The sequence below is a fragment of the Melopsittacus undulatus genome, chromosome 1 (genome assembly GCF_012275295.1).
Source record: "Melopsittacus undulatus isolate bMelUnd1 chromosome 1, bMelUnd1.mat.Z, whole genome shotgun sequence".
NCBI classification, from domain to species: Eukaryota; Metazoa; Chordata; class Aves; order Psittaciformes; family Psittaculidae; genus Melopsittacus; species Melopsittacus undulatus.
Genome location: NC_047527.1, coordinates 125,470,840 through 125,486,646, shown reverse-complemented (window position 1 = coordinate 125,486,646; position 15,807 = coordinate 125,470,840). Strand labels below are relative to the sequence as shown.

At 38.4% G+C, this 15,807-nt stretch overlaps 1 protein-coding gene across 4 annotated transcripts in view; it reads right to left on the bottom strand.

Annotated features, from left to right (window-relative positions):
* Positions 1-1,815: 1,815 nt before the first annotated feature.
* PHF14 (PHD finger protein 14) overlaps positions 1,816-15,807 on the bottom strand; it is a 165,846-nt gene continuing 151,854 nt past the window's right edge. For all 4 annotated transcript variants that reach the window (XM_031052446.2, XM_031052444.2, XM_031052445.2 and 1 more), the window contains one exon: positions 1,816-2,588. In XM_031052446.2, coding sequence (XP_030908306.2) covers positions 2,514-2,588 — 75 coding nt within the window. In that variant the 3' untranslated portion in view covers positions 1,816-2,513. The remainder of the gene's footprint in view (positions 2,589-15,807) is intronic.

Here is a 15,807-nt window from a genome sequence, read left to right as displayed (position 1 = left end):
GAGCACAAGAATCCGGGAGAGAGCAGAGACAGGACACCTGACCCAAACTAGCCAAAGGGATACTCCATACCACAGCATGTCATGCCCAGTATATGAACTTGAGAGAGTTACCCAAAGGGGACCGATTGCTGCTCGGGTTGGGCTGGGTATTGGTCAGTAGGTGGTGAGCATTTTTAATGTGCATCACTTGGGTTTTCTCCTTCTCTCTTTTACCTATTACTATTATTGCTGTTATCATTACTCTTTTATTATGATTTATATTACTATTATGTTAATATTTTATTTCTTTTAAATTTTTTAACTGTTTTTATCTCAATCCACAGGTTTTATGTTTTTCTAGTGAGCAAGGTGGCACTTAGGGCTCGCTGGGGTCAAACCATGACACAACCATGACTGTAAACTTCTGGTGACACATGTTGGATTTCTGACAAAATTAGTTACCTAAAAGTATGATTTATGTATACTTTCACATTAAGTTTTTAGGAGTTTAAGAAAGATAAGGAAATACTCCTTTTAAGCCAAAACCAGCATTATGCATCAAATGAAAGATTCTGTGTCTTTCAACATCTGAACCATTTTTCTCAGGTGTTTGAGAGCCAAGTAATATATTTCCATACAAAAACCGATCACCAAATAACCACCTTTCTCATCTTATGCACTCATACAGTCCCAGGCTGTCACAGAGCTTAGACTCACAGCAAAAGGACAAACCTGTTGTCATGGACTGAATGGAAATAAATTATTTCACACAAATGAAACCCTATCTGCTAATTTCAAACAGGATAATTTGTATGGATAGACCCTAACACCAAGTGCACTGGGGATAGGGTGGCCAGGGATGCCAATACATGGCCATAATCCATCCCGGTCAGTAACTCCTCCTCCCATTCCCCTGTCTTGTGTAAACACCATACAAAACTGCATTAGCTCAACTTTTCTTGTAAGTTCATTGTTCTGTACTTCAAAATTCAGAGGTCTTTCAGCCCTTTCCAATGGCAACCCTGTCACTTCTTCGTATCCTGGTGTATACTAAGATCTGAAAACTACTATAGCTTTCTAAGTTAGCCTGTAAAAAAGGAAGAACATTCACATTGTTCTTATCTACCCTGTGATCCTACAAATCACTGTGTAGAGAACAAGTCCTGTGTGGCAAATCTGTGTTTCTGTCTTTCCTATCTGCATCTTCCACTGCAGTAAAGTCAAAATCATGTTCCCCCTCCTCTCTGAAATGGCTACAGTGACTGATCTGTAGCAAACAGACCAATGCTAGATTTATTTTATATGCAATTTACATGATAGCTACATTCGTTAAAATGAGATCTAGTGTTATTAAACTCCTGTAGAGTAATTGTGATTGAAATTTGTCCATGAGCTACACACATTTGAACTTCATGAAGCAGAAAAGAATTTATAAAAGATATTGCTTAAGAACAGGCATGTTGTTTTTAAAATATCTTAAACTATAGTTTATACAGACAGGATAAAATTGAGGATGAATACTATTTACAATCTGATTTAACACTCAATATACAGAATAACAGTAAAAATATAAAAGAGTGTGAAAAGAGGTGAACTTTTTAAATTGAAGACGATTCATTTCTCTTAGAGCAAGATAAATTTCAATCAAGGGACTTCAGTGAGTGTTGCTCTAATCCTAAAACAGAATCAGTATATTTTTGGTTTCTTCACTGCAACCTGTGGAATGATCAGGCTGTAAATCTACATCTGACTTTCTCGAAGTAACCTTCCCATTTATTGACATGCACAGGCTAAAATCAGAGGTAAATTGGAAATCAAAACGATGAGCATAGGAAGAAAAGTTGGGTTTTTTTATTTTAGATTTTTCACTACTCATTTTGATAAAATGGAAATATCGGATGAAGGAATTGACATTCATTAAAAGACAATGATTACATGACAACAGGAAAGTTTTACATGAAAGGAAATAATTATGCAACAGGAAACCAAGTAAAAATCACAAGATACAAGCATGTAAAGCCAGCTACTTATGTAAACATACTGTACATACCAGAAAAACCCTTGCCTCCACCAAGTCCTCAGCAACATTTATTCTAATCACCGATCAGAAGAAATTTCACAACTCATCTAGGAGAACATATTTAGCTAACTTATAAGAATCAAAGCTCTTGCTCAGAAATACCAAAATACATCTGAGTTATAACTATCCTTTAAGGATAAAATTGCTTTGTAGAGTACAAAAGAAAAAAATTGACCCTTTTGCGTAGTAAATGCTATTAGTGATGAATAACCCATCAGCTTTCTATACCGTGTTCAAAAAGCTTTTAGAATTTTATTGATATGGTGCTCAGTTCTGATAATTCAGCTTCTAATGCAATCAAGAATATCACCAGGAGCTACTTAATTAATTCCCCAGTGCAGCATGAATTTAATTTTCAATGACTTTATTGAGAACTTTTTTTGTTAATTTTACAATGTGAAACTATAATCACTGTTACACAACTTGCAAATATTTCAAACAAGACAGCAATCTTCTATTTTTTTGATTTTTTCTGTTCCAAATTCAGCTCCTGAGATGGATTTTCTGCCTCAGCTTCATTTTCATCTTCCTGTAAAAGAAAATGAAAACCTGAACATTAATCAACTTATTGAAGAAGTACACTTTTTGTACTTATACGTATGCATACAATTTTGTACAGACTTCTGTAGACCCTCTTTTGCCTGACCACCAGGCAGAAAAATAAGCAAAGAAAAGTAATTTATTCAAGCATTTGATTTTGTTTGAAATTAAAAGGATAAGAATTTAAACAAAACTTATCACCTATGTTTATAGTAGAAGAATAATGAGTAAATATTTCACTGACCAATTTACTGGATGGCTACATAAAGAAATTACTAAACCATACATGGATAACAAAATATTCAAACGCCTGCGGCAGGCAGCATCATACACCCTCCCTTTGTTCTTGACCACAGGTTTCTACTAAATTACTTTCAAATGAAAGAACTTTCATCATTGTTGTAAAAATTACTTTTGAAAAGCATCTGCCACTGAAAAATGTTTCTTCTTTTTTTTTTTGAGACTAGATACGTTTACTTCACCATTTGATAAAAGACAATAAATTTAACTCCAGAGACACTTTATGTGCTGCAGCATCGTATTTTTGTCCCATCTAGCATATTTTCTTGACAGGCCTGCCAATTCTCCAATTACTTGTACCACCATATGTTATCTGAAGATCAGTCAGGTCTAAAATAGGAAACATGAGCATGTCAGGCAGCAGCATGCTTACAATATTCTACAGCTTCAGCTCCACGAGTAGGGCTCATAATTCACTACAGGTTCCTCTGAATTTCACTGAAAAAATGAAGTGACATCATACGCCTGTTTCTACAGGAATGGATACTGTTTTGTGTTCTACACAGAATTTTGACCTCCAAAGCATAAATTATGAAAGACTGAGAAAACTTTTATAAGGCAACTTGCAACCCATCACATCACGAACAGCCCTTATCACAATTCAGAGTGTGGCCAGTTTTCCTGTGTGCAGTCTTCCTCATTTCAAAACCACAAAGAAGAAATTAACAGACATTTTGAAATGAAGAAGCATCCTGGCTGCTGTAGTACCACAAGTCATCAAAGTCAACAGCTGAGAGAAAGGAAATGTCAGGGACATTAGGTGGGACTCAGGAACCCAAGGTGCAGTTTCCCATTTTAAAAGAGCACCTTCATTCTTCTAGGAAAATAACTATCTTTTTGCATCGTAGTCCTCCTTTCACCACCAAAGGGCATTTTGTAAAGATAATTATAAAAAAGATTTATAGGTACAAAACATAGGAAGACTACATGGGCAGCATAAAAGAGAATAGCAATGGAAAATCTCATTAAAAAAATGTGGTCTCTTATGTTTACACAATGCTAAAATAACACAGAAAAGCAAATTGTTCTATTAAAGAAACATACACTCCAAACCATCTCTTCAATTACCTTTAAAAGTGTGGCTCTTTTATTTCAGGTGAGTGAACATATCTGTGCATGTGTGAGAAACCAAAGACTGTTGATTCATTCAAATTAGAAGTGTAGCATATATGGAAGAGAGTTTTGTGTACAGTACACATACAAAGGTCAAACTTCTTAAGACATAAAAGTCAAGACAGAATGGGAAACAGCAAAGGAACAAGGTGTAACTAGGCCTAGATGTACACAACAAAGTGTATCACTGAACAAAACAGCTACCAACAGGAGCTTTTGGTTGCTATTGAAAAACAGCCAGGTTCTTTCATGAAGGACTTGTTAATAAAAGAACAGCGAATCTGCATGTTTCAGAAGGTCCTCACCCACAGAAGTTGTACCACTACTAACCTCAGCATCAACTTATCCACCTCCCTAGCAAATAACCTGCCATTATTCCAACGTCCTGACTTGTACTCCCTCTTACAGGGCATATAAACCCTACACAGTCATTCTTTTCCCAGCACACTTGATATATTGCGTAGGGCTTCCTCTCCTAATAGAGGGAGTACGTACAAATTTCAAAGACTACAGGGCCATACCTTCACTGAGGATTACAAGAGGGTAAAAGGATATTAGGCTCAATACTGAATATCAGCTTCCTGAGTCTATTTTTGTGTGGGCAAAAAGGTTTCATCCAGTGAAAGAGTTTTGTAGCAGAAACTTCTGGCTTTGTGTAAACTTGAAATGTTTTAATTCTGTGCTCATAAGGTCATGCTTGTTCCTTGTCAGATTTCCTAGGTTACAGCAGCAGCTGCAATGATCAGTGTTTTCTGAGGTGCAGAAATAATGGCTGAGCTGCTACAGCAAGTCCAGGATTTGCTCTGTGTGAATACTCAGGATGGAAGCATCCACTCTGGATATATTTCAGAGCCAATACCCTTGCTTTTGTTCATCTGCTGTTGCTTCAATCAGGTAAAACATATTCAAATAGGTATAAACTACCTGCAGATTATAAATTGAATTCACATGGGCAGATTCCTACACGCAATCATCCAGGCTGGTATTTTGTTGTTTATTTTTTTCGAATTTTACATATTTTTATGCACAAAAGCTCTCTGAAAACTATTGTATTAAATTATGCTCCACAGAGGACATCTTAATTTTGAAGGGGCACATTTATTCCATTTCTGTTTTCCAAGAACAGAAAGTCTTATTTCATTTTGATACAGAAACCTAAGTTTAGTCTCTCTGAACGTGGGTAACTGCTGTGCAAAACAGACACTGGAAAGTATGAACTACCAGTACTGGCACTCATGCAGCTTTCCACCAGAAAAGAAGGGACAGCAGTGGCCTAAGAATGGCAAACTTACTAAGGACTCAAAAATTATCATGAGACATGAACTCCTATAAATTGTAAGAGTAGTATCCCTGCCAGTATTGTTGGGAAAAATTTCAACTGGCAGTTTTGAGCACACACATTAACCATACTCCAGGATGTAAAGACTCACTATTCTTTCACTTTGCTGACAATGGAAAATTTCTATGAAATGCTTTATCTTTTTTATTAATAGCCCAAGAGGCATCCCAAGGATTGCACACAGAATACTGAATTGGCTTTAATGTCATTAATGATGTTTGAATCTTCAGCTAAATAGCCTATATAGCATAATTATTAAGAAATTAGGCTCTGAGAAAAAGACTCAAGGCTGTTAGTGGATGAGAAGCCAAACATGACTGGCAGTGCACATTCACAGCCTGGAAAGCCAAACATATCTTGGGCTGCATCAAAAGAAGTGTGGCCAACAGATCGAGGGAGGTGATTCTCCTCCTCCACTACCTGCAGTATGGCATCCAGCTCTGGGGCTCCTGACATAAGACGGATGTGAACATGTCGGAGTGAGTCCAGAGGAGGACCATGAAAATGCTCAGAGGGCTGGAGCACCTCTCCTATGAAGACAGGCTTGAGAGAGTTGGGCTTTTTCAGCCTGGAGAAGTCTGCAGGGAGACCTTAGAGCAGCCTTTCAGTACCTAGGGGAGTCTACAAGAAATCTGGAGAGGGACTTTTTACAAAAGCATGTAGTGATAGAACAAGGGGCAATGGTTTTATGCTGAAAGAGGGAAGACTTAGATTACACATTAGGAAGAAATTGTTTACTATGAGGTTGTTGAGGCACTGGCACAGGTTGTCCAGAGAAGTTGGGAATGCCTCACCCCTGAAATCGTTCAAGGCCAGGTTGGACAGGGGGATTGGAACTGGATGATCTTTAAGGTCCTTTCCAACCTTAACTATTCTATGATTCTATGATATTATACCAACAGACCGCTGATTAAACATATTTAATTATTTTTTTTTACTAACTACCACCTATCATTATCATGATTCTAATGCTTCTAATACTGACAGATAGCAAAGAAAAACCTTTTATTTTCATGGTATCTGCTAAAAACCAGTCCATGACGGCAGTGTATAAAGTTGCTATTACCCATGGCTACAAAGCTGATGAAATACTGAATTCCAGTTTCTGTTTCACAGAATTTCAGTTCACATTATTTCTATTAATGACTCACATCTCTATTTTTGTTATCATTTTTGCTCTCAGCCACCTATGACTCTACTGCCTAGCACCTGAAACAGAGAACAGTCACTGGTGTTAAAATATTCAGTTATGAAAGTAGTTTTTGATAGCAGATGTCAAAAGTCAAACATCCCTTAGTACCTTTCCTGACTACAGACAATCATATACTCCAGTACTACACAGTGACCTAGTCTTAGCACAGATCTGGAGACTTGTAAGTGTAGCAAGGTGTAGCCAATTCCTCAAGACTGTATTACTAACCTTACTGAAAAAGTGTATTTAACAGCTCAAAGATTATTTTAATGTTGAAATAAATTAAGTTTACAAGTCTGAATTTGTCATTCTTTCAGATTTAAAAACAACCCAAATACAAAACGTAAGTGATAAGGAAAAGGACAAAGGGCTTTATTAAGTGCTGTTAAACTCAAACCCTGAATTGAAATGTCAGCTCAGGAGCTCCTTGATTGATTGATGGCTTGGCTTCGAGAACAAAGATTTGCAAAGGGTTTTACCCACACTTACTACAAGCGTGATGAGGACTAAAAGGGCAATATGGGATAGGCAAATCTGGTTGGAAAAAAAGGCTTCTTGGTCATTCAGGATGTTTCTGAACAAGACTGTCATCTCCTGAGTCAATCTTTAGCAACCAACGTCCTGAACTGCCTGCATGCAGGGTTGCATCTGGTGCTTCCAGTGTACCGTATCACCTGCTGTTTCATCCCCCCCTGTCACTATAGGGCTTTGCAAGTGTGAGTAAACCCTTCAGACCTGTGAGTGCAGCTTCAGGTGAAGCATGACCTGCATGGAACTGGCCCCATCCTTTACACCTGAGGTTTATCTGCCAGGAACTAGCAAGCTTGGACGGTGACAGCAAAGTCCTCAGGTTGTAGGTTTGGTTAGAGTATCCTTCTTTTAGATGGATGGCCTTACAGGGCTAAACGAGCTCCATCTGCCCAGGTTTGAAGTTAGAGTTGTACTTCTCCTAGTATGGTTATCTGAAGGCTAGTGAGCAGGCAATTTGGGATAGGCAAATCCACTTGGTAAAAAGGCTGCTTGGTCATTCAGAGTGTTTCTGAACAAGACTGTCAGGAGCCCCTTAAACCATTAATGACTGAACACCTCATCAGCATCTTGATGATGCTGATAGACTGACAGACCTTCCACATCAGCTTTTTTCTTTCCTCACGGAATCCCTTCCTTTCCCTGGAAATTGGATGAAAGGATCCTTTGGTTGCTCTGTGGATGCCTTCAAATGTTCTGTTGACATCTCTTCTTCGAATTAATTAGTCTACACTTGGTAGCTAAGCATTTATGGGTCACAGTAACAGAACAGAGACAAGAACTTGTAACTGAGACCCTACAATGTGCTACCTAGATAAGTGTTAAGAATTATTATTATTGAGCATTCAATAGCTTTGCTGAAGTTAATAAGAATACTTCAATATTTAGACACCTTAAGGTGCCAAAAACTAAAGGTAGCAATCAAAGAATCACAGAATCCCAAGGGTTGGAAGGGACCTCAAAAGATCACCTAGTCCAACTCCCCTGCAAGAGCAGGGTAACCTAGAGTACATCACACAGCAACTTGCCCAGGCGGGTCTTGAATATCTCCAACGTAGGAGACTCCACAACCCCCCTGGGCAACCTGTTCCAGTGCTCTGTCACTCTTACAGTAAAGAAGTTCTTCCTAATGTTAACGTGGAACTTCCTGTGCTCCAGTTTACACCCATTGTCCATTGTCCTATCACTGGATATCACTGAAAAAAGCCTAGCTCCATCATCCTGACACCCACACTTTACATATTTGTAAACACTGATGAGGTCACCCCTCAGTCTCCTCCAAGCTAAAGAGAACCAGCTCCCTCAGCCTCTCCTCATAAGGGAGGTGTTCCACTCCATCATCTTTGTGGCTCTGCGCTGGACTCTTTCAAGCAATTCCCTGTCCTTCTTTAACAGATGGGCCAAGCTGACTTCTAAGATCCTATTTTCAAAAATGTTGATCTGACAGTTGAGGGAGACTGTCATATAACTTCATCCCCTTTGAAAGAGTATTTACGGTCAACTACAAATGATTATCCAAGCAGAGAATAACAGGTCTGACATGGAAAGGTAATTCTGTAGTTAAAAAGTGCCTAGAAGTAAGTGTTTTGGTGTACTTTTCTCCCTTCCCCATCTCCACCTCCCCAATACAGACTGTCTGAGAATTTCTTTTTATTCCATTAGTTAATGACACGAAATCTAGAAGACGATGGTGAATTAGTCAATTCTTAATTCTGCAAGAAATCTGACACTACTCTGTATGTAGAACAGACCACACTGCAATTAACTGTGCTAAGAAATGCAACAATTCAGATTTGTGAAGTAAACCACAAATTTCTAAAGTTGCATTACAAAGGGATACCTAAATAATCCTTCTGTTTTGTGCTTTGCAAACTGTAACCTGTATTCTAAACTTAATAAACAGCTATATATTACAATATGATGTAAATGAACAACTGAATAATAAAGTATGCAGAATTCAAAAATATCCTACTACAATGAGAAATTCTGAAAGGGTTCTTTATGCTATCACATATACTAGAAATATCATCTCAAAACCAATCAGGACCAAATTCAGACACTATTATTTTTCAAAGTACCTTAACTCAAAAGAGCTGTGATATGACTAACATGCTAAGCCTCAGCAAGGGTGTCCATGTGGTGTTTCATCTCCTGCCTCACAGATCCCAGCTAGCAAAACGTCAGTTGGAAGTAAGTGACAATACTTTTAATACTCTTCAAAAACATACCAGGAAAAAGGGACTTGAGAACCTGTGAGAGATTGTTATTGCTGAAGTCTAGCTTTCCAGTGCCATAGGCCAAATTTGGAGGGAAATGACCATCAGGCAAAAACTGTGAATTACATCAGTCTCTCAGTTAAATCAACAAAGATGAGCATCTAGCACCAGAATTTAAAAGTTATTTTTCTTCCAAAGCCTATGCTATCTTCTTCAAATGTATTACTGACAGTCCTTATAACAGAGTAGTGCAAAAATACAGAGTACAACTGGAACAGTTTTTTACCAATGGATATTAGAAGCATATATAAATTTATTGTGATAGATGACAGTTTTTTGTCACTGTAGCTCTGAAGTGATAAGGCAGCTGTTTGTTTCTCCTTTGAAAAAGAGACCCTTGCTACATGGATCATTTTCATAGTGACAGTCTTGACAAGTTTGACATTTGCTTCATGAAGTATTCTGAAGCAGCCATCAAGAAAATGCACCCTCTGGGACCACTGGCAATCTGACAGTCGTACCTTTTAATGCTCATCTCCATTAATTCTTACTGTCAAAACCCACCAAATCCCTATAAGAAAATCTCTGCTGATCTGGTACATTAAAAAATGGAGGCTATGAATGAACTAACTATCATAATGTAAGTAAACATCAATTAACTGCAAGCAGCTCTCCACCACAATTTGTTCCGTAAAATGAGCAACGTTTAGCACTTGGTCTCCTTCACCAATGCAGTACATGGCATCGTGCTCTAGGTGGCAATGCAAGACTGGGAGAACTACTTTTATCCTAAAGCTGAAGAAGCTACAAGCAGCTGCAGGCTTCTCACAAACTCTTTCCCCTTTAACTCGCACTAGTACAAGAACTTTAAGTCTTTTTGAAACGTTTGTCAGTGTTCTATATTTTTTGTTTCCTTGTTTCTAATTCTGATTATACAGATAAATGTACCATCGCAAGAGCCCTTAGAGTCAAAATTTCATTTAACGCTTAGTACAGAAGTGGAATTTCATGCCAGATTTCAAATCTTCCATCTGTTTCTCTCTTTTTAAGGAGGCAACCATTCCACTGAGTGGCCCTTTTGGCTGGCTGCCACTACAGTTGGGATGCTCTTCAGGGCAGGTGGTGCTTGAAACCCAACCATTGTTTTTCAAGTTCAGCTGTTTTTCCTTGAAGAAAGCAGAGAAAAATGTTTCCTCTTTTAACAACTGGAGTCTTAAAAGGTTTAGTTTCATGAACTTTAGACTGTGTCTATAAAAACTCAGATATCACAAACCTGAACCATCAACCAGGAAATAGATGAAAAGCAACTTTTAATGGGATTGTACTGTGCCTGTATGGGATGGGCTTCTTCAATTTCCACTCCAGTCTCAGAGTGCACGCTTGCCTTACTTTTCAAGCCTTCAAGTCTGGCATTGTCCCTATTTAGATCCTTTGTAAGGCAATTTTGTCACTCAAATATAATACTTACATCTGTGCATATATAAACATATATATGGAAACTAAAATAGCATTTTCTACTTATGTGTCAATATAATTATTTTTATGAATTGGAAATTGAAACAGAAAGTTCCACTTTACATATACTCATTATACTACTACAGAACAATATTCCATAGCCCAGAAAGGCATATTCTAATCTTATCAAGATGATTTTAGATATTCATGGCTCTACTCCCACCATATTTACACTATACATTTACTGAATTATAAGAGGAAAAACGTCTTCATGTTTGTATTCTTGATACTAAATATAAAATGGGTTCTTCTTACAATAATCTAGATGAGAACAAAAGGTGCTCAGGCCAGTGATAAGGAATTAATAGCTCTTTTAAGTAATTTAACTTCTAAGTACTGTTTAATAAAAAAACCCTAACAAATAAGAGGCTAATTTTTAACTGTTCAATTGTTAGGCCATCTGTGTATCCTGGTCGTTACTAAATGACACCTGAAGATTTTTAATCATGCTTTAACTGTTTTCACAAAGAAGTTTAGCTATTGACAGCCTTTTATCAAGAGGTCTGAATATCCTTCATTTCCACAATGATTAACAACATTAAATAGAAAAGTAGGTACAACTGAGCTATAGAAAAATGCTTCTGTAAGCTACAGACAAGACATGCTGACTACAGTTGAAGGCAGCTGAAAGACATCACTCTAAACATCACTGACATACACGTTTTTAACAGGAAAAAGAAAGCTCTACCATATGAAAGGAATAAATTTATCTAAATAACAGGGAAAATCTAGACCATAATGAACATGTTTTAGGAAAAATTAGTGTATTGCATGCTTCTGACCAAAATTAATTAGAGTTTTAATGTTCTACATTTCCACCATAATTCTTTAAATGGTGCGTTTATTTCATAGTAATAAACACTCGGTTCATTAAGTAAAGTTCAAAATCTGTGTTAGTCACTACATTTAACAACCTTTGGCCCTCTTCTGTATTTTTTTATTCAGGTTTCCAAAGCATTGAATAAGCAATTGAGGAACACAAATTTCATGACTCTGTATATTTAGGATTCTTATTTCATCTAAGACAAATGGCAATTAATCTACCATTCTATACTGAATTCCAACTTTAGTGAGCCATGTAGATACTGAAATGAACTTACAGGAAATGTTTAATTAAATCACTGTAAAAAGCATAACCAAAGTTTTTTCTTTCCTTATGACAAAAGAAAATGAACATTTAATTAGAAAAAGTCTACTGCAGTATTCTAAATTTAATAACTTTGGAATCATGAAAATATTGCTATAATGTGACAGCTAACAATTCAGAAAGCTTTTTTCTCCTTTCTTTTTTATTTCAACAGAACATTTCACCTGAGTACAGCCAGGAAATTCTGTCCAGACTCAAGGCATAAAAGATAGAACTTTCAATAGAGGTAATATGAAGACACAGGAGTCTGAACGACACAGGAGTCTGAATAACACAGCAAAGGCCTTTATTTCAGCCACCTATTTTTCAAAATGTGATATAAGTAAATAAAATTTGTTGCAGCACTGAATGCTTATACTCAGTCACAATCCACGAAGTCGCAAAAACAACTGATAGAAATGGGCAAAGCTGTAGAATTAGATAGGGGATAAACTATGACAGCAAACAGAATCTGTGGTACTGATAAAGAAGTCAGAGGTAGAAGAGACTTTTTAAAAAAAACTGTACAATTCCTTTCAGTAGGTCCTCCAAAACACATGCTGACATTTGAATTCAGAATCCAACAACTACAATTAGACAGATGCTTCAGTGATAACAATATCCATTAAATAAAATCCCCCCAGAAGTGTTCCAGACTAGGACCAGATCCTCATCTTCATGCTAACAACGCTGGTATCATCTCTCATGGAAAACCTATACCTTCCCTACATTCATTTAATCTAAATTAACACCAGCACTGCAGACCTACCCAAAAGTCAGAAATACTCCTTTACAAGCTGTATAAGCATACATTCAATTTGACAATATAACACAAGTATTTGACCATGGACCTGAAAGCAAACAAGACAAAAAAGAAAAAACAAATCTATGGCTTTAGAAGTTGGAATTCCGTTGGTTTGATGGCAAAAGAAGGCCTGTAGATTTGTTTGGGTTTATATTTTTAGTTTATTTCTGCATTTGAAGATAGCACTTACTGTTCTGATCCTGTAACGATGCCTGAACAGTCCTGTTTCATACAAAAGATCAACTCAGCTGCATTTGAAGCATCAAGTGTACATTGGTAATAAACAGTCAATTTTGTGTCAAAATTGTAACATTAAATATACCAAGGTTTCAATGCTTTCAAACTGATCAGCTTCTAAATGAATAAAATAAATAAAATAAAATAAAATAAAATAAAAGTATTAGGTTTAACAGTAGAATGAATTCTCTTCAACCTCTGGTCATCTTTGCATTTCCAGGTGAGGTTCTGAAGTCAAATGCTATCCAATTCAGTGAATATACTGAGGGATGTTTTGGTAATTTGTCATCATAGAATAATTAGGGTTGGAAAGGATGTTAAGTTCATCAAGTTCCAACCCCCTGCCATGGGCAGGGACACCTCACACTAAACCATGTCACCCAAGGCTTCATCCAACCTGGCCTTGAACACTTCCAGGGATGGAGCATTCACAACCTCCCTGGGCAACCCATTCCGGTGCCTCACCACCCCCACAGTAAAGAATTTTTTCCATATATCCAATCTAAACCTCCCCTGTTTAAGTTTCAACCCGTTACCCCTTGTCCTATCACTACAGTCCCTAATGAATAGTCAGTCTCTCACCAGCATCCCTGTAGGCCCCCTTCAGATACTGGAAGGCTGCTATGAGGTCTCCATGCAGCCTTCTCTTTTCCAGGCTGAACAGCCCCAACTTTCTCAGGCTATCTTCATATAGGAGGTGCTTCAGTCCCCTGATCATCCTCGTGGCCCTCCTCTGGACTTCTTCCAACAGTTTCATGTCCTTTTTATGTTGAGGACACCAGAACTGCACACAATACTCCAAGTGAGGTCTCACGAGAGCAGAGTAGAGGGGCAGGATCACCTCCTTTGACCTGCTGGTCACACTTCTTTTGATGCAGCCCAGGATACAGTTGGCTTTCTGGGTTGTGAGCACACACTGAAGCCGGCTCATGTTCATTTTCTCATCCACCAACACCCCCAAGTCCTTCTCCTTGGGCTGCTCTGAATTTCCTTTTTGCCCAACCTGTAGCTGTGCCTGGGATTGCTCCCACCCAGGTGTAGGACCTTGCACTTGGCATGGTTAAACTTCATGAGGTTGGCATCAGCCCACCTCACAAGTGTGTCAAGGTCCCTCTGGATGGCATTCCTTCCCTCTAGCGTATCAACGGAACCACACAGCTTGGTGTCATTGGCAAACTTGCCGAGGGCGCACTCAATCCTACTGTCCATGTCACCAACAAAGATGTTAAACAAGACCGATCCCAACACTGATCTCTGAGGGACACCACTCGTTACTGGTCTCCAGCCGGACATTGAGCCGTTGACCACAACTCTTTGAGTGTGACCATCCACCCAGTTCTTTATCCACCAAGTGATCCACCTATCAAATTGATGTCTCTTCAATTTAGAGACAAGGATGTCATGTGGGACAGTGTCGAACGCTTTGCACAAGTCCAGGTAGATGACATCAACTGCTCCACCCCAGTCCATCACTTCTGTAGCCCTGTCATAGAAGGCCACCAAATTGGTCAGGCAGGATTTCCCCTTAGTGAAGCCATGCTGGCTGTCACCAAGCACCTTGTTTTTCATGTGCCCTAGCATGCCTTCCAGGAGAATCTGCTCCAAGATTTTGCTGGGCACAGAGGTGAGACTGACTGGTCTGTAATTCCCCGGGTCATCCATTTTCCCCTTCTTGAAAATGGGGATTATATTTCCCTTTCTCCAGTCGTCAGGAACTTCACCTGACTGCCATGATTTTTCAAATATGATGGCCAGTGGCTTTGCAACTTCATTCGCCAGCTCCTTCAGGACCCCTGGATGGATTTCATCAGGTCCCATGGACTTGTGTACGTTCAGGTTCTTAAGATGGTCTTGAACCAGATCCTCTCCTACAGTGGGTCCAAGGTCTAGGTTTTCACAGCCCCTGCGTCCACCTTCCAAGACTCGGGTGCTGCGGTCAGAGCCTTTGCCAGTGAAGACCAAGGCAAAGAAGTCATTCAGAACCTCAGCCTTCTCCAAGTCCTGTGTAGCCAGTTCTCCCGATAGCTTCCAAAGGGGGCCTACGTTGTCCCTAGTCTGTTTTTTAGCCACTACATACGTATAAAATCCCTTCCTGTTATCTTCAACATCCCTAGCCAAGTTTACCTCCAATTGGGCCTTAGCTTTTCTAACCCGATCCCTAACTTCCCATACAACATCCCTGTATTCATCCCATGATAGTGATGTTGTTTTGCTGTAATTTTGTGATGCCAGAAACTGATGAAACTCCTTCAAGTGTCATCAGAAATAACGCAATGTCCAACCATTTAAGCGTCATCAGAAATAACGCAATGTCCAACAAGGAACTCTGCAAAAACCTGCCCGGTAAGAGCAGCATCTGGCTTCAAACACACACTCTGATACCCTGCCAAAACTTTTTCTCTAACAATATTTATTCACTTAAAAAAAAAAAAAAATAGTTGCCTTTCAGAAACTCACAATCAAATTAATTGACAGACCTCACCTCAGTGCAGATAGTCATCACGAAAAGGGTTCCTTACAGGTTCATGGTGCATTTCTTTCTGATAAACTCAGAAGTTACTGTTTCACTATACTACACCAAAGTCATCTTTTGGTTTGTCACCACTTTGCTTCCCATCTCTGCCCACCCTCCAACAAATCACACATAATTTTGTTAGAAAAAAATACATTGATGTGATTCAATTACTGAAAAGCCATATTCTAAAAGATTCCCAAAGCAAGGGAAATTTGACTCTAATTAGTGTTTTGCATATTTATGGTAGAAAAGCTTATTACAGAGCTTATAATAAATCATATTAATCTACTTTTTCCTTAAAACACTGAAGCCACTTAATAAC